The sequence below is a fragment of the Excalfactoria chinensis genome, chromosome 6 (assembly GCF_039878825.1).
Source record: "Excalfactoria chinensis isolate bCotChi1 chromosome 6, bCotChi1.hap2, whole genome shotgun sequence".
In the NCBI taxonomy this organism is placed as follows: Eukaryota; Metazoa; Chordata; class Aves; order Galliformes; family Phasianidae; genus Excalfactoria; species Excalfactoria chinensis.
In genome coordinates, this window is record NC_092830.1 from 25,884,422 (window position 1) to 25,904,643 (window position 20,222).

The following is a 20,222-nucleotide window of genomic DNA, read 5'->3' on the forward strand; positions in this document are numbered from 1 at the left end:
ACCAGAAACTAAGGGACTGCTAACCTGGTAACTATTGAGGTATGATCTAATGGTCTGGAAAAATTCGACAGACAGGAATTTCTGTCTGGTTCTGAAACTCTCTTACTTATTGTTCACACGTTTTATCTGGGACACAATCCTGAAAGCAAAGCCCAACAGAGGAGCAAATAATACACGGAACATTTCCATTCTAAGGTCCTCCATTCACTATGGGCAATCAACAGATAATCAAAGTGAAGGCCTCAGGAAGGTATTTTACTAGCACCAAAGTAATCCACATAGAAAAGAGAGAAACCCTTGGCTGAGCAATGGAAAACAAGTGTAGATTTAATTTTTTAAAAAACGTTATTATATATTTTATATATATATATATATAAGGCATTATAAGCACAACTAACTGTCCTCTGGCTTCTGATGACCCTCCTTGAGATACAGATAAGAGCTACCATTCACTCCTGGCCAAACTACGCTGATGGTAGGAATATAAAACAAAATGTTCCTGTATTTTGTATTGCTACAGAGCTTTTAATTCAAAAGCTACAATTTGTTTTGCAAGATGGCCCTAGAAGAGACTTCTTCAAGCCGGGCAGGCCAGAGACACAGGAAGCAAAGGAGAACAGTTTTCTGGAAGACAAGAGGAAGGAGCACACCTCCCCTGCCCGCAGGAGTACCTGGCAGTGCAGTGATGAAATCCCTCTGTAACATGGGCTTGAGGTACGAGTTTATATGTCCGTGCTGGTAGTGACACATCTGGGAGATGAGGTGCTCCACAAACTCCACCTGGTCAGACTCAGACCACTGCTCAAAGTACTTGACGCAGAGCTCCTTCTCCTTCTCATAGCTTGCTGACAGTTTTCTCTGCTTGGGCACAATCATACTGGAAGTGCCATTGGCAAGTTTTGTCTGTGAAAGGAAAGAAGAACACAAATCACACATAAAAAAAAGAAGATCAAGTGCTCTGATACATGAAGTTGGCCAGGACTGTGTATCGCATTTGCAGCTGAGTGCAGAGCTGTAACTCCAGCAGAACAAGGTCCTGGTCCACGCCTGAGCTGCACACAAAGGACTGGCTGGAAGAGAAACCAGGAGTGCTAATTTAACACAAACACAGTTTCATTTACATCCTGCAGACAGCAAAATGCATTTGGATTCCTAATCTACAGTTACCAGATATTTCAATACACCAACAGAAAACTGCATTTATGTTTCACCTTTCTTCTAAAGAATGGACTGCTGCTACAATTCATAGGAAATGCCCAGAACAAATGAGAAAAAAACGAGTACTTCTTCCGAGTATGAAGTTATACTGTGAGGGTAAAGCCACCAAAGCACACCCTGATATTTGCTGCATACTTCCTTCACAGAATAAAAGAGCTTACATTTTCTGAGCACTGTTAATATCTTGTCAGAAAGGCTCAGCTCAAAGAAGAATTTCAGGGACAATACAAAACACTGACATTTCAATTTACTTCTTGATGGCAAGATGTAATTTCTGCTTTCTAAACAATTTAACTGGAAGAAAAGTGCACATTTTGCATCATAAGGATATCCTTTGTCCAGAAAACATTAACTGCTTATGGAGAAACTATTTTTTTCCATACTACTTTTTTTTTTTATTAAATGCTAAATTGAGACTTTTGTTTCTTTTTAGGATTCATTATCCCCACGTGCTCACTTCTGTACCTCCCCACTCTAGGAATGCACACTACAGGCACACATTCAACCAAAGCAAAGATCATTCTCATTTCACTTTTGTAGATTATCACCACTGAAAACACATGACTTTCCCTTTTTCACCTTAGTGGTATAACACCAGACAGCTCTGTAAGAAAAGTCAATAATAGCACTTCACTGATAGTTACAAAACATATTTTGAGGTCCACTATTAATTATCAAATCATTAGGAACAAATTACAGCCACTGAAACATATAAACCATAGATTCAGGGGCACCCTATTTCTGCTGTATGATGACAATTCCAGGAACCAACCTCACCGGGAGACTTCATTCAGTTTAAAGGAAAAGTACCTAAATCTGCCTGTAATTATAACTAAAATATATGGATCTACTCGTTTTACTAGGAGAAAAAAAAACACAATTCTTTTTCTCAAGAGCATAAACACCATGCTTAGACAGCATAGAAAAACGTTATCCAAACTGGGTTTAGAATGTGTGAATTCCTCACTGCTCTGGAGAAAAGAATTCTTGTTCTTTGATACCTACCTGCCCTGCCAGCAATTCTCTGAAATACCCAAAATACCATCATTTCAAAATATACCTAACTCTTCACCACTTACATCTCATTTTATAGCACAAAGCCACCCAAATTTCAGCCTCTCCAGCAGAGCTGGACAGATTTTCTTCAGATAGAAGAAGGTGGTAATTAGCTGCCATTTTTAGCAAGCAGTTTCTTCTACTTCTGTGTTAGGTCTCGGAACGTGGAGTACACACCACCCGTACTTTGCAGCTCAAGGTTTTCAACCTCCCTTTTCTCCCTGCAGACCTGTGTGCATTCAGTAGGATCATGTAAGACAAGGGCTATGACTGATCGACCCTATTTCATTTGGTCATCCCACGGACTGCACTGCAAGTGAATAACAAAGCCAGTATTGGGCAGCAGGAAGAAATTCTCTTGAGACATCCTTTTATATAGAGAAATCTCTATAAAAGGGGCTGTGGGAATGACATCCTTGGTGTGAAAGACAGAAGTTTTCCTAGCAAAGTCCGCAGCTGGCAACAGCCAGGCAAAAAATCATTACCAATGGACTGCACTGAACATCGGTCTTAAGGGACTCCGGTCATTTCTGCTGCAGTTAAGCTGCCTGCAAAACAGACACCCCCGTAAAAGTGCTGGATTAAGACAGTGGAGAGCTGTTGTATTCTACAAGCCTGATGTGGTTTAATTTCTCTTGTTTGTTTGCTGGGAAGTCCATCCCACAACAGGCTGCTTCAACAATACCGCCGGCTTTAATTTGAGAAATTATAAGACCCAGCAGCAAAGTAGGCAGGTGAAGTACAAAGACAAGAGGGGCTGCACCAGGCCCTGGTTCCCCCTTGTCAATCTTCCAGCAGCCTCCAGCCCCCAGTTATCTCTCAAACGTCTGCCAGGGACATCAAATAGAAGCTGCAAAACCTGCAAAGATAAGTAGCAGATCCTGTGTGCTTAAAATCAGACTGCTTTGCTGGGCCAAAGCAACTCACCTTGCTTGGGTCCCACGTGAATACAGCCTCTCAGGTAGGAAGGAATAAATTAAAGAACCAATTGACCAACACTTCTAACTTGAAGACAAACCCTGGGCTTATGTTGCAGATCTGCTAAGAAAAGCATTTGATGTGTTTGTATGTCTGAATTAGTGGACAGGAGTACAGTGTGTTTTTTGGTCTGTGTGTCCTGCTTCAGCCACATTCTGACATTGGCAGTGCCCCCGCTTGCTCAAGTTTCCCATCGAAAGAAGCACACCCACAGGTCACTATGGCACACCCAGGGGTTCTGTACGCTGTACACCAAGGACCAGAAAGGCTGTGCAGACCAGGAACAGCCCAGCTCTGCAGGATTCAAAATCCTGCGGTCGCCCAGACCATCTGCAGCTAAGGGTAAGAAGGAAACTCCCAAATTTCAATTTGAAGATTCCTGAAAATCCACCGGGGAGCTCAATGAAAAAGGTCTGTTATTAAAAAAAAGCAACGACACAACAATGACATCAAGCATCTGTATCATTAAAACACTGGGGAGGTACCGGTTACACGCAGCATGAGAATTCATTTGGCTTTCTAATAAACCCTGATGACTCAACCATTCTGTTCAGCTGCAGCTCATGACAAATCAGATTCTATTTCCTGCAGCACACAATAGTATCTTCTTCAATGGTTCCTTTTCCTGGCACAACAGCAGACCTAACCTGAAGAAGTGAGAGCCGCTCCGCAAGTGGTTATCCTGTGTTGAACAGGTATCCAAACTGCAATGCCTGTGCTTATGCTTTTCATAAGCTTCACTTCCCAAAGTGACAAAAAAGCAGTGGTAGCCCATCACCATGGGCAAAAGCTTGAGTACAATGAAGGTGCAGGCTCTGCGGTGCCTTGGCTGGCTCCAGGCTCCCCAGTGGCAACTCATCTGCTAGAGCAACCAAGATGTTCTGCACTGGTGTGCCCGAGCCGGTGAGCTGTGCTGGGAAACCCAGGGGACTGGCTGCCTCAGGTTGGTACTAGCTCAAGGATCAATGTACCATGCTCCACTGCAGCCCATAATTACAAAAGCCTTTCTCCAAATGGCTACATTTAACACAAAGCACATTTGTATGCCCTGTGAAGTAGAAGAAGACTAATAAAAGAAAGGACTTCAATCTGACCAATGGTTTGCATCTATAGGAAGGTGCTATATTTCAACATAGATAAATAAAGCCTGGATAAATCTACTACTCTGCACAGTAGACACAACACCCACAGTATATCACAGTTGTAACCCCATATGACAACCAAGGTTATTTTTGGTTTCGATCAGTAGAGGGGACTAAGAATCCTTCTAAAGTGTAACAATAAGGATCAGCACAGTTCTTTGATGGTGGTACAGGCACAGTGCTTCATAGACCACAGTAATGGTCAGAACCAGTAGCAGTGGTCAAAACCTAGTAATAATCAATTTTTCTAATTAAAAAAATCCCCATAATATCTTCTAATCATTGCAGAGGATTTTGTTAAGGCACTTTCCACAGCGTGAGTGAATTCAATTTATACATTTCTTGATGTAAGAAGTCAACTCTTTTAAGAATAAGAGAAGGACAGAATATCACATGCAGCTTAAATGATCCCAGCAAGGTTTGGGGCCTTCTGAGCCTTCCAGGCACCCTCAAGCTGGAACTCCAACACGATCAAGAGATGAGGTCATCCCTGAGCATCTCTCCCTGAGCTCCCCTCCAGGCCAAACGAAGAGACTTCCCTTGGACAGCTCAATAACAAGGGTCCATGCTGGGCTTCCTCCCCTCCCTCCATACTCACAGGGACTGCAGCTCCAACCTGGGCAGGTGGCTCCTACTGCCTATTGGCAGCTGCAGCATCCCACCCCCAGCTGCTTGTGCTGCCGGCCACGGTTAAGTTGCTGATCTAGACAGAGCCACCTTAACAGGAATTTTGGATGGGTCTTAGAGAAGGGGAGGAAAAAAGAGGACATAATGTTTAATTATAAGAAATGATTGAAATAGGCACAGACATACCCCGGGTGCCTCTGCACTGCAGCAAGCACTAAACTTGTTATCGTTAATGGTTTAAATTTCACTGTGCTAATCATTTCAGGACACAAGCCTTTCTTGATAATCTAATGAATTATTCCAACATCCTTCAGCAAAAAAAATCCTCCATGACAGCACTAATTACAAGACGTTTTCCCAGTGCTTATGTAAAATATGACAGAGCAGCAGCTTTGGGAATTGCAGAAAACTGCTTCTAATTTCCACTGAGAAACTGACAAACACCTCTCTTTCATCTCTCCCAGCTCTCAAGTAAGATTTAACTTTCTCATTTAGTTAATTACCGAGTGAGGATCATCATTTTCCCGGATCGGAGCGGCACAGAGCCTTTATCGTGTTAACTTGTGAACTTGATCGATGGCTGCTGCTAAAACTTAATAACTTCACCCCCTGGCAAATTGTAAGATAAATATAATAGGAGAAACTCTGACAGTAAAAACCTGCCAGAAATGAGCGCTGTGTTTATGTTTCTTTGCAGGCAGCAAAAAAACAACCGACAGCTTATTACTGGGTGCGTGTTACTTATATTTAAAAGACTCCAGGCAGTTAACTTTCTGCGTACTGTTCAAACTTCGCTCACAAGATAAAAGACACTGGGGGGGAAAACGAGCAATGGGATGACAAAGAAAGGTACCATGCAGGTGTACCGCTATAACGGGGGGAGACGGTAACTTTGCAATGAAAGCAAAGCCACGCTGGTGTACATAGCCCAAATGTTCCTCACAATTAACCCCATTAAAAAACCACAGCGGTGAAACCAGACATGAAACCTGTAGTTGCAGCAGCAGCACAAACAAAGCTCAGGAATTCTGCAGCACGTTGGAAGCTGTGTGGGAAAAAGCAGAGGATTAAAATGTCCAAGTGGCAGAGAGATGTTTCAAAGTGATGCCTGTAAAGCTGCTTGCAGCCCCAGAACACTGCACAGCTCCTCCAAAGCTACTCATGTAGCCATGAAGCTGCTCCTGCCCATAGCACTCAGTGCCACCCCAACGGAGCAATGTAACATAAGCACTGAAATGGAGCTGAGAACCTGTCGGTCCTCCATCCTACAAGGCAGAGCCAGTATTTCAGAGTCCTGTTCAAGGGGGCTGCTTGCACGCCCGAAGGCAGTAACAGCATAATTAACAGGACACAGGTTCAGTTTCTACGACTGGCTTCTTCCTTTTTAGGTTCCTAATTACCAAATGCTGCAGAACTGATTCCCAGATCACCAAGGCTAAGCAAAGAGGAAGGAAGTCATTGTAGCTCCGTAATGCAGCTTCCTATGGCAGAGCTGCCTTGTTTTAGGAAGTGGGGTGGGGGTCTCCCCATACGGAGCAGAACCTCCCCTGCCACAGCACCTGGATGGCACAAGAAGGGCAGCCAGCTCATCACTTTTCTCCTTTGCAGAGCAAATCTGCTTTTCTGATGCTTGACTTGACAGAAAAGCTACAATCCTAGGTCATTTAACAACTCACTCCATTTACTTTTATTTTAGAAGCTCAGTTTAGAATCTACTTGTTTCTGTCTGCCTCCATCTCGCATAACAGACTCTGTGAGGTTAACCATGGGTTTAGTGCACACACGGACTGAGTCGCTCAGTACTGAATTAGTTTCCACGCTGCACAGCTCACCACAACATTCAGAAAAAAGAACAGAACTCAGAGGCAGATGATCATCAATCACATCTGAGAATCAAAAGAAAGCACCATGAAAGAAACTGCAGCATCAGGACCGTTTCTTTTCAGGACAAAATTCACAATACGTGCTCACACTGAACTTAGCAGCCCCCTGGATGCTTAAGGACCTCACAGTTTGGCCAGCTTGTGACTTAGCAGCTTGCCCACATTTGGTTTCTAATCACCTTCAGAAAAGAACTTTGATAAGAAAGGATCCATCTAGAAGGCTGCATTATTTTAGGGCCAGAGAAAGCTGCAGACACCCAAGCAGGAACGTCTTGGATCTGTCTGAGGACCAAGGAGGCAGGACTCGGCCATGGGCACTTGCACAGCAGCTGTACAAACTGCAATAACACCTTGCTGGAGAAGCTGCTCCCCTCCCACACTGCTACACAGTAAACAGCAACAGGGAGAGGAGATTAAAAAACTATTCTTTTAAGATAATAGTTAATGTTTCAGACAGACTAATAAAGTTTAATTGTCTGGAATCTCGTAGCTCCTATTGTAAACTTTTGTTTGATATAGGTCTCCCATCTAGATTTTAAGTGCTGGTAAAAACCTCCAAGATAAAATTTCTCTGATGCCAGCAACGGATGCGAATTGGGAGTCCCTCTCCTCCTCCTCCCTTATCTTCAAGTTGCCTTTGAAAATAACAAGCACTGATGAGAAATCTGCTTGCATCAGCACAGCACTGGCATATGTTACTTTCCCAAACGAAGATCCCTGACCGAATGTGAATCTAGACATATGGGGCAGGGAGGAGCAGCCACTGTCACTCTTAAAGTGATCATTTCAGAGCACGTTTCATTATATATAAGCTGATCTCACACCGATTTCAAAGCAGATCCTAGAGTAGTAAGAAATCACTTTCACTGGAGGTCACCAAAGGAAATACTTTCTTCCTCAGAATGGCTTCCAGAACCTATGTTGAACTGCTGGGACCATTACATGTTATTACTGTTAATGGAGGGAAGGAACATGCACATTATCACTTGGAGAACCAGTCTACTAAAGTCATTGGGTAATGGCCAGCAGCAGCAAAGGGCTCGTTTATGGCAGGGAAAGGCATAAGCTATGCTCTAAGCAGCAGTTTCATAGTTTTCTAGAACAGTTGCTTCTGTTTTAAAAACATCCAAGCATGATTTACTGCCTGAGTGAAGTTTTTCTTTACGGTTGATTTTCTTTTTGCTCCAAGTACTCCCTGAACTCAGAGAGAAAAGCAGCCAGGAACAGGCAGGTGGACTAAAGAGGTTCAAACCATGGCTAAACCCAAAGACTACGGCACTGGGAAGAACCCACAAGTAGGGGGATAGAACAACCCAAAAGATAATACTATCTGTATTCAGTAATACTACTGAGATTTTAAAAACGCTATGATCCTCTAGGTAAAGCTTAATCCATCAGGAACAAAAGTCCTCTGAAACAGTTCATCCAATAGAACACAGCTCAAAGCAGCATTATTTTTCAAGAGCCTCCCTAGAGATGCACATTGCCACCGCCAACAAAGAGTGCACAAGGGCACCCAACAACAAACACACACAACTGACAAAAACGCAGCAGTGATCTGAAGAATGGCAACTGTCACAAAAATGCTTGGTCCCACTACAAACACACTCCTTAGATCCGCTGGCAGAGTTGGCTGCATGAACACTGCCTAACCTATTTCAGTCAAAATAAGCTTGTTAGCAAAGACCTGCTATTTAAAGTGTCTAAGCTAAAACACCTCATCTTAACTGAAAGCAGGGTTGCAGTTTTGCTGACAGATCCTGGAGGGCAGCAACCTGCAGCAGCCAGACAAAGGCTGTGTGGTGTTCTTTTCTACCAGCACAGCCAGGTCTAGAAGAGGACATCTAATGAGTTCACACACATTGACACCAACACTCCTGCTGTTGGCAGCCATCAAAGAGGCAGCTGTAAGAAGGGAAGTCCATGAAACAGAATTATATAACTGTTTTAGTTTAAAGGGACCTTTAAAGGTCATCTAGTCTAACTCCCCTGCAACAAACAGGGACAAATACTTTTGCACAGTGTCAAGGCTGGCCAGCAAACACCTAGACAGGCTTTTTATATAGCCTCCTGTAGTCTCTTCTAGATAATCATGCAATTTTCACCCACTAATAAGACTAGCTGCTATGTTAACCTTGCAGTCAAATAGTACCTTGCTGGCAAACTGGGGTGATTCCCAAGGAGGAGCACTAAGATGGGTAGGGAAGCTGGATGTTTGGTCTGGAAAAGGCTGAGGGTATCTCACGAGAAGTTACAGAGGAACTTGGGATGGAATCTATTCAGAAGTGCATAACAAGAGAAAAAGAGGCAATAGGCACAAGTGGTAACAACCAAAACTTTGGTTGTTATGACAGAGAGAAACGTAAGTGGTCAAAGTTCTGAGCAAACTGAGCTGGCTGTGAAGGCAATCTTCCTCTGAACAGGCAGTTGGACTGGAAACCTCCAGCTGGTTGTCTCAGCTTAAAGCTTCCTGTGACTTTGCATCTCAAGCTGCTTTGTTGATACCTGGTAAGAGATTTATTATCTGAGCAACAGTCTCCAAAAACACAAGCTACAGACCACCTCTAGTGAATTCTATGTTTTCACACCTTGCACTGCACTGGGTTAGGCCAGACAGGTGACTGTATGTACACGGGAGAAGAAAGGCATGAAACAGTACCCTCAGCAACACCAAGCAAACGGCTCTGACCAGAACAGCAAGGTGTATTTGATTTCAGGGATGGGCAGGCTGTCCCTATCAGCTGCACTCTAATCACACAGATCCTGAGTCACAGGCAGTGGCACTGGGGATTCCTTCACGGCTCACTGCTTAGCTGCCAAAAAGCTTCCAGAAAAGCCCTCAAGTTAAAGGAAAGAGGAAGCCTTCCAATAGTCCACTGCCTAGAACAGACTCAATTACAGAGGGACTGCGGAAATATACAAGCAATAGAAACATCCCAGTAATATGGGGCAGAACAGGACAGTGAGCCTCATCTGGTCCCTCACCATACTGCATTTCTCACATAACATTCATACAAAGGTAGGATTCCATGCTTTCTTTTAAGGAGATTAGCAATCAGTGGGAATACTTTCAATCTACCTCCATTTCCCTTTCTACAACCACGGGATCATTTTTCTTTCCATCTCACTTCTGAGAGTTCCCTTCCTGCCAATTTGTAAGAATTGTCCTCCTTTCTGAAGACAAGTATATATGGATGTTAGACTCTGCCACGGTACATTATTTGTTAATCATCTCAGTGCTATCTCTCACTTGTTTCCTGTATATTTAGGGAGCTCACAGCAGCCTGCACTAAGCCTAGTGTTTGCATACCTGTCAACACACTATTTGCATCTTCTCAGCTCAACAATGCAAGGAGGAGTCAATTTGGGATCATACCCAGAAAAAGCACAATACAACTTTCTGATACAAAAGGAAAATAAAGAGAATTCAAGATTTACCCGAGACCAAGCTGGACAGACACACTGCTCCTGTTCACTACATCAAGGGGTTAGAGCTCCCTCTAGCACTCTCAAAACAGAAGAGCCATAGATTCTATGCTGTGACTGCATGATCTCATCCAAACCAACCCTGGGTGGTGCTGTCCATTACTTTTATTTGCTTTACTTTTTGCTGTCACATGAATAATTAAGAATACATCCACCAGTTTGTCTGAGCTCAGGAGAAACAAGTGTCAGAAGAATTTCTCTCTATAACCGATTAGAAATAGTCAGATTGCTATAATTAACTGTTCTGTTTTAAAATGTAATTTAGGACCGGTTGAAGGATCTTCATGTCAGCTGTACGTAGAATGTGAAACGTAGCAAGAAATTAAATGAAAAAGTTGCTGAAATTTTCAATTTTCACAACGTAAGAAAGTCTTGCTACCTCGCCCTACCTTGCAGCTGACAAACATCCCAAAGTAGCTGACAGGCCGCCTACAGATGTGAATTAGGTGTTTCTATTTCAGCATTAAATATTGAGCAACTCAGCTTAAGTGAAACTCAAAAGGTGTAACCCTGCTGAGTTCTGCACAATGCTAAAGACAGAGAAACATCTAATGACAGAAAGAGTGTCAGGCCTTTTTAATCACAGGTTATTACTTATTAATTCTTGATAAACTGAAAGCTGGCAGTACAAAGTAAAACTGAGAAAGGAAAATGGGAGCCAAGCCTGTTTTATTCCTAACTCTCCCGCTGCCTTGTTGAGCTGCCGTAGGCAAGTCACTCCTCTTCATTTCATGAGTCTCTTTGTTAAAGATAAGTGTCCTAATGCAAGTCACATAGAGACAAAGCAAGACTGGATGCTGGTGAAGTCTGAGAAAGCCACAGTGCGGAGGGTGCCTGGTGAAGCTAAACAACAGCACACCTCAATGTCCCCATGCAAACATCCATCATTATGGAGCCATTTGAGTTGGAAGGGACACTTCAAGGCCATCTGGTCCAACTCCCCTATACTGAACAGGGACATCTACAGCTCCATCAAGTGCTCAGAGCCCCTCCAGCCTGACCCTGGCTGTCTCCAGGGAGCTGGGTGTAAAATACTTCTTCCTTATATCCAGACAAAATCTCCTCTCTTTTAGTTTGAAACCATTTCCCTCAGTCCTGTCACAACAGATCCTGCTAAAGAGTCTGTCCTGTTCTTTCTTACAGCCCCCTTTAGATACTGAGAGGCAGCTACTGGGTCTCCCCAGAGCCTCCTCTTCTTCAGTGCTGGCCAACACATTTGACCCTCAAAAACAAAAAACTTGTTAGCAGGGTCTAGACATCATCTATTAGGAAAAACCGCAGCCAGACTAATAATTTTCATGGTCTTTCAAAGCAAGATCAAGATTTGTGTACATCAAGAAAACACTTTACCTTTTCTCAAATTGAGCCACAACACCCAGCTACCCACCCTAAAATGCAAATCACAGAATCATAGAATGACCTGTGTTGGAAGGGACCTCAAGGATCATGAAGTTCCAACCCCCCTGCCTGGCAGGGCCACCAAACTTCCAGACTTACTAGATCAGGTTGCCCAGGGCCCCATCCAACCTGGCTTTGAACACCTCCAAGGACGGGGCATCCACAACCTCCCTGGGCAGCCTGTTCCAGGACCTCACCACTCTCCTAGTAAAGAAAATGTGGAAACAAATCCTCTCCCTGCACACAAGTGCCCTAGAGTGGGCACACTTCAGTTTTACTTACCACAGCAATTTCAGTATTTAACCACCAGGGGACTTCTGAACACTGTTTGGTTTCAGAAGTTTGCAATTTTAATATTAGTATGTGACCAAGACGAAGAAACACAATAGAATGTTAGGCTATCCCAATTACATTTCCACTTCTCTGACAAGTCCAGTAAGAAGGACTAGAAGTAATCAGAGCTGAGGAGATGACAGAAGCACCTGACAAAAACTACGCAAACCTCCTGGCATAACCTGCCTGTGTCCCTCAGCCCCAGCTGACAGCTGTCCTTGCCATTCCAGGCCGAACTCCCTGTACTGCTCTGCTGCTGCACCCAGATCCTGACACCCAGATCTCTCGTGGTACAGATGGCATCTGACACTGTTTCTTTTATCCCCTTAAGAGGACTTGGAGAAAAGCACAGGCAACTTCTGCTTACTCCCCACACCTCTCCCATGTGGCAGGAGAGAATGACAGCAGTCATCTGACCTGTCCAACACCAGTGGAAGGGCATGTGGAGGGACAGCAGGACTGCCCCAGTGCAGCCCAGTCAATGATGTAGCTGAGCAGTACTCAGATGCACACCCACAGTAGAAGTTCTGTGTGTGCAAAGAGAAGAAGAGAAGCACATTGCTAAGAGTGGAGGTTACCTTGAATTAATGAATCCACTCTGAGCTGAAGCCAGACCTTCCACAGTCTCTTCCAGATTAAGTAATGATGTGATTCTCATCTGACATTCAAGTCAGTGCTCACCTACACATCCCAGGCACTTGGAAAAACCTGCTTAGGTTTTGGCTGAAATCAAAATAAAATTGTCTGATGCTGATGTATTTCATTTATTACACAGGAAACCTAAAACTGTTTAAAAGACACTTTACAGAGAATTACTTTTTAAAGCTTTCCAGCTCTGGGCTTCACAAGCCTTTGCTTTTCAATTATTCATTCTTTGCAACAATCAAATACCAGGCTCTTCCAAAGGGCACTGCAGATTTGCCCGCTCTTCTGGTTTTGCAAGTTGAGAGCATGCAGCATTCAATCAAAATACAGCCTGGCCTGAGATGCCCTGCTTGGACAGCTGATCTCAGCCTTCCATTCTGTCCATCCAGCTACTCACATTTTGTCAAAACCTGTTGATTCTGTTACAACATGTGTTGTCTCTGAATTGCAGCTGATTATATTCCAGATATTTCTGCACTTACGACCCAAACAAATGGCAAAATTCATCTCTTAAGCAAAAAAAAGTAATGGGTTGTAATGCCCAATCACCTTCAGAGTCTTCTAACACTTGCACTGCAATCTTCCTATGAACTGAGATTACAAATTACTATCAAGCACACAACTGGCAAATCTACACCAACATGGCAGGAGAGCAACCTGATTCAACAGGATCACACACATTGGTAAAATCCACAGACTCAAAGAAAATGACACGTGCACATAACTGGCCTTAATTAAGCATCACTTTTATTACTTACAATCTAAGACTTGGAAGGAAGGTTTATTTGACAGAAAGAGGGCTTTTTTTCTTTCTTTTTCTTTTTTGGCTGAGAAGTTACCATTCTCACTTAATTAACAATCTAGTTTTTTTTTCATAGCACAGCTGTTAAGTTTTTTCACTTTTATTTTCACCTCAATGGATATTATATAGGGGAACTTTGAACACAAAAGCAATTACACAAGTGGGTCAGAAAAGACAATGCTGAACTATTCTAATAATCACGCACTTTAATTTAGTTTGCAGCCACTGCTATGAGGGTGTCGTTCTGTGTTGTGAAGCAAGAGGAAGTACAGGTAGGAGAACAAAGCTAAACCTGAACCTGTGCACACAACTAGGAAAGACCTATCGTGTTTCTTTCACAAATTCAGGGCATACTTCTACCATGAAGGCAGGTTTGCTTCTTGCACACAGAGCCTAAATAGCCTGGCTGCACAGAGCACCCTTTCCATTCTCTAACTTCAAACTACTTGTGAGCTGAGCGTGTATGGACTACTTCCTTGTCAAGATTCATTATTACTGTAAAACAAGTAATCGCAGCTTTTTGGAACGCCACTTTCAGGTCTGTGAGAGCAATTATCTGGTTGCTCATTTTTAATTCTCCTCAACAGTAAGGTTCAGCAATCTGTACGGTGAGTACTGCTGTCTGCTCCCAAGCTGCAGCCTCAGCTAAGCCCGTCAGTCACATGCAACAAGGGACTGCCTGCCCTGCTGAAGTTATCTAGGATACGAGCTTCCACAGGCAGACTAATTTGAATCTATTTTTGTAAATTATAGATTGTGTTAAATATACATGAAGGGAAATATGGAGCAGTTTGTTTTACTGCACAACATGAGTTATTTCACAATCTAGGTTCCCTCTGAGAAAACTCTCAATTTTAAAATTTGCCAATTAGTGGCAGTGACTATTGGTGAGATCTAACCCAGGCAAAGATTATTTGCTGAATGCTGTAAAGGGCAGAACAGTGCTGCAGGAGAATGAAGGGACCAGAACAGCAGACAGTAACAAGGAGAAGCACAGAGTCACTTGCCAGATCTTCCTTTCCTTTAAGAAGAACTGAAGGTTGTGTCACTGCTTTAATACAACAGTGAAACTATAAATTCACATCAACCAGCATTAGATCTTTGCATGGAAAGTAAAGTGAACGTTGATTGCTATAGTAAAGTTTAGATCCATTATTACACAGAGCGTTAGGAAGAGAGCACAATGCTCAAACTTCATCACTACTTTTCCCTCTTTCATCCTAATAAATAAACACTAAGAAAGTGTGATTTCTTTCAATAAACATATGGGAATAAACATCAAAAAGGGAAGAGATTACTAAAACTGAAGGAATAAAGAAGCACAAGGATCAAAGCTACAATCCCACTATGAACAAGCGAGCTCAGAAACCTGGAGAGGATTTCCAGTCTTCAGAACTATTGAGCTGTGGAATGATCTTCCCACAGAAACAGGAATGGGAAAAAAAGTCCTACCTTCAACTGGTTGTAAGATAAAGCTCAGTGAGTTCACCAAAGGGATGGCACAGTACCTGCAAGAGGGGGGAGCTGGAACCAGTGAGCTGAGAGGTGCCAGTAGGTAGGATGGTAGAAACTGGGAAACGTCCCATTGTGCAGCAGATTGTTCACCACCTTAAAGCTCACACATCAACTGAGACAGCACAGATGCAGACTGGTTGACTAGTAGCTGAGCAAACTGACCTTCAATGAGTAGAGAACATAGGTAAGACCACGGACTCCACTCTACTAAATATACAAAGGTATATTGATTTCTTTATCATGGATGATAGGTCACTGCATCAGCCAGAAAAACTGCTGTCGATTTTCAATCTGAGCTTGAGCATACCCAAGATTTACTAAATGTCCAATCTACACCCTTCCCACTAGGTGCTGAACTGCTGAGTTCCACATGATACACAGGAAAACTATTCCAGTATGTTTTTATCCATCTGTCTCAGCTGTCTCAGATTCACAGATAAGCTCAGACTGCCCCAAGGCTGTATCCACTGTGTCTGTAGTTGGTTTGACAGGGTACCCCTCCTAGTCTCTGATGTGTTTATAACAAATGTATTACACAGGAACAAAGGAAGTCTCTCTTCATACTTTCACAACTCCCATGGGATGTGGGGCAAACCCTTAAGCTGCTTGTTCATGTCCATGTTTGGATGTTAGATGACGATGAGATCTGGCAGGTTGTAAAGCAAGTGACCTTAGTGTCCCTGATATGTATGCACTTTTGCTGGAGGATTAGGGAGGAGATACCTTCAACTCACTCAGCACTGCCTGGGAAGATTAGGCTGTGACCTGCTGGGCAGCAAGCTGCAGTGACTGTGAACTCTACAGTCTCAAGGGATAATTGTCTACTGTTTCCATAATTACTAGAAAAGATTCGTTTCAACTGAGCTACTTCAGGTCCAACATGAGAAGAGTTCTTTAACTTACCAGGAAACTCAGAGGGTAAGTGTGACCCAGTGGAGGACAGCATCTGAAGCCTGCTGATCTAGTCTTTAGCAGGGATTCTAATTGTCGTTACTTGATCCAAAGAAGTTACTGAGGTGACAAACAGCCAGAAAGTAAGGTAAAGACAATTATGTATTTGCAAGTAAACTCAAGGTAAGAAATCAAGTTCTCCATTCTCCAAGGTTTTATTCTATTAAACATTACTGTCGGAGATGAGATTGCAGAATGACAGTGCTGCTCTTGTTTCCTGACTGACAACTTATCTATGCAGCCTTAAAGTTCACACATCCCCATCCCCATCTTCATGGGAACTGCAAGATAAGTTTTAAGGATTAGAGCTTCAATACATGCATTTATTTCTTCAGTGTGGGTAAGGTTTTATAACCTTGCAAAAGAGAAATGATATTCTGTAGTGCTTTATAAATAACTGTTTGCCTGATAAAAACTTGAAAGTTAAGCTCACAAAATGATTAGTCTTTAAATCAATGTTCTCCTTGTCTCATTACATTATTCATAACAAGTTTGATGTACTCACACTTCATAGATCAGATACCACCTTGCTCTACTTGAGAAACACTGAGTGCTACCATGTATCACATGCTGAATCACACTGTATATGTGGAGATCACTTTCCCCTTTGAACTTCAAAGCACTTTGCCTGTGAAAAGATACTACTGCAATTTTAAGTGAGGAATGGTAATATTGCCTATATTGCCAGAAAAAAACAAACAAAACCTTTAGACATATGAGACTCCCCATTACTTTTTTCAGACATCAACAAGATCTGCTAAGAAACAGAGTCTGAAAATTCTGACCCAGTGCAACCTGTTGTGTTAAAAATAAAGAGAAATTCTAAAAACAATGTTGCTAATGTTCTGCCAAAGTTCTGCTAGCCCATCGAGAGCACAGAAAGAAATGGGTAACTGAAACAAGCACAGTACAGAGAGATTTTATCCAGAAAGACTTTCATGTTGGACAAAGCACATGAGAGAGATTGTACACATAAAGTAGATATGTGTTTTCTCTTCACATATATACACAGAGTATAAGACTCTATAGGAAGTGCATGGGTGGGCACAGGATCCATGGAGCCTAGGACCTGCTTGGGGCCATTTCAGTACCAGTTCCCAGGGGAAGTGGGTAAGGATGGCTTCAGATGGCACAGGCTGGTACAGCTCTGTTCTCAGAGCACAGATAGCACTGTCTGGGGACCTGGCTGCACATCAAGGTCAAGGTACAGAGATGAGATAAAACACCCAGAGAGTGAGTAACCCAGCCTGGAGCAGCTCGCTGAGTGCAGGGCACAGAGCAGGGAGAGCAATGGGAAGGAGTGGGAAAACTACGCTGAGAGAAAGCAAAACCCAAAGAACTGGATGGGAAAAATACAGAAGCCATTTTAAATAAAACTGACTGAAAATAGGGTTCTAAAAACTACTGATAACTTCTAAAATTGACAAAATCAGGCAGTTACGAAACGTGACCAGCAGCTGGAAAAAAAAAACACGTATTAGGTTAATAAAGAATTAAGATTTGCTGCATGTTCATTTTAACATGTATGTCAACAGTACCAGTCCATAGGCTGCCTATTAATTCACATGTGGCATATTTACACTCATTCTGATATTATACCCCATGCTAGGACATCCCATTACAGAGTCACGGTAGCGGCTCCATACTTAAGGTGTCAGGAGCCGGTGAATTCTGCAGCACGTTGCCTTTCCTCTCTTATTCTCTTGCAGCAGGAATTACTCTGGGGCAGGAATTTGCCATTTGGTTTTCAGGCCACAAGGGAATCTCTCAGGGAACTGACAAACTGATTTAAGCAGCTGTGGAATAATTTACTGGGTTTTCTGTTTTATTAAAGGGGGGGCGGGGGGGGAGGGGAGGGAAAGCTTTGACATCTTTTGGTTGTTTGTGCAACAAGAAGAATAAACGTGTCTTAGAAAATGACCATTTTTTCTTAGACATTTCCATTGCCTCCTATAAATATTGTATTTGATTGCAAATTTGGCTGCAACTATTGGTGGCTGGGAGGCACCAGTTCCCCAAGACCCATGTCTAACACAGACAGACCCGGGAAGAGGGAAGGTATCAGAGGAGCAGAACCCAAATCAGCATTTGATGTATATAAACACAAGCAGTGAGCAAGCAGAAAACACCCTTTAACTGGTACCACACATCCAGATCCCCAGATGTCGAGCAAGGAAATATTAAGCAGCATTATCCCATTTCACAGACAGAAGAACTGAGATGGAAAAGCATGATATGACAAAGACAAAAGGTATCTCAAGATCTGGAGCCATAATTCCTTATCTAATAAACTTCCTGTTAGGCCTTGTTGCTTATTATGAATATTTCATCCCTGGATTTCAGCTGTAAGAGTAACTTTGAACTCCTCCGCAAAAAAAGGATGCTGTGAGTCCAGCCCTGGTCCCAAGAAACATGGGGAGGATTAATTAAGGCTTGTGAAGCACTCAGACTGCAGGGAAATCCCCAGGAGGAAGTTCGTATTTCCATATTCTGACCAGGGCTTGAAAGGCATGCAATAAATACAGCCTGGGGCACAGAACAAACAACACGAATAAAACAAAATACTGAGCAGCTGTTCCTTTAGCAAATACCCTCTGTCCCACACCAAACTTTATTTCTGCCTCAGGCCGCAGGGAGGGAGTGGGGAGTCAGATTGAGGGAGAAATACAATTTTACTTCAAAAGGTTAAATGGTAGCAAAGTTATAAACAAGGGAGCCTGTTTCTTATAAAGGAAAATAAGATGCCCTTAGCAGGCAGAACTGCCAGCCACAACGGTTACACCACCTTCCCATGCCAGAAAGTGGGATGCCTAGCAGTGAAGGCAGCCTGCATGAGTGTCCTGACGAGAAATAGGAACAAAAAGCGGCATAGACATGTGCAGGAGCACAGCCTCGCTCTGCAGCCAACGCAGCTTCTTTGGGAATTACAAGGAAGGAGAGGCAATGCCTGAAAAACACAATGCAGAGAGCAAGGAAAGACGAACATGAACTGCGTTAATCAGCTGGATTCCTCTGCACTGCCAACACAAATGCTGCCTGAGAGTACTTCTAATTTTCCTTCCCAGAAGTCACCCCCTAACACCACTCTTTCCTCCACAGCATCTTTTCCCCTTTACAAATATACCTATTTTTGAAAGGCCGCTGTTCAGAGCTGACAATCATTAATTACTGTTTCTGCTTTTAGATTGTCTTTGAGAAAACTGCTGTTTTATCAAACCTCTCGGTTAAAAAACAACCAATCAAGTCCATCTTCTCAGCAAACGCAGCTGCCAAACCTTTCAAATTGCAACTTGAAAAATATCGGTGCAAAAAAACTACCCAAAAACCACCCCTAAAATGCAACCAACAAAAGGAGCGGCAGGAAAGCAGCGCAGTATCTGCTCCCTGCTCCTTTTTGCTGCTGAAAGAGGCACGGCATGCACAGTATTTTTAACTAAGGAGTCTCATTTCAAATATATGCCAAGGAATCTTATTTCAAACATATACTAAATAAGGAGGGCAGTAATAAAACAGGCAGTCCCTTACTCTAATTTTATCCGTCTCCCTCCTCCTCTTTCCTTGATGCAGTGAAACTTTAAATCCAACACCAAACCCCATCTCTCTCCTTCCTTTTCTTTTTTTTTTTCCTTTTTCTTTTTTTTTTTTTTCCAAACAGTGATCAACATTTTCCTAAATGACCCCCGAAAGGACCTACTTCTAAGCTACTCATTAGTAACAGCCACGTTTGCAATATTAACCTGGATGCGGCTGTTTATTAAGATCTTTTAAGGGGTTTCGAATGAAGACACACTGCCGGTGTACAGGGAGCACAGAAGGGGTAATTTAAAACCCGTGTTTTTCCTCCCCCTCGCCAAAAACATGCCCAGCATTGTGCAGCTGTGCTGCCAGCTTCATCACTCCCTCCGTCTCCACTCTTGCTAATTAAAAGGTTGATCACAGAACAATGCTCTTCTCATTAATTTCGGCTTTCTGATTGGGCAGGATTCCCGTTCGCCCCGCCTGATCTTTTCCACACTGCTGAAGTTAATGTGACAGGAGCCCGAAGATGGATTACCCGCTGCCATATTGCCCATCACCTCCAATCAGCAGCTATCTGGGTAAACTGATTGTTCTAATTTGCTCTCATTATTTTTACAATATCAGGAGAAAATAACGCACACAGCTCACTGTCAAAGCCGTGAAAATCAG

General features: G+C 43.0%; 1 protein-coding gene across 8 annotated transcripts in view; it reads right to left on the minus strand.

Moving 5' to 3' along the window:
- Positions 1-20,222, minus strand: part of BTRC (beta-transducin repeat containing E3 ubiquitin protein ligase) — a 109,432-nt gene that overhangs the window by 26,576 nt on the left and 62,634 nt on the right. For all 8 annotated transcript variants that reach the window (XM_072339775.1, XM_072339777.1, XM_072339776.1 and 5 more), the window contains one exon: positions 672-903. In XM_072339775.1, coding sequence (XP_072195876.1) covers positions 672-903 — 232 coding nt within the window. The remainder of the gene's footprint in view (positions 1-671; positions 904-20,222) is intronic.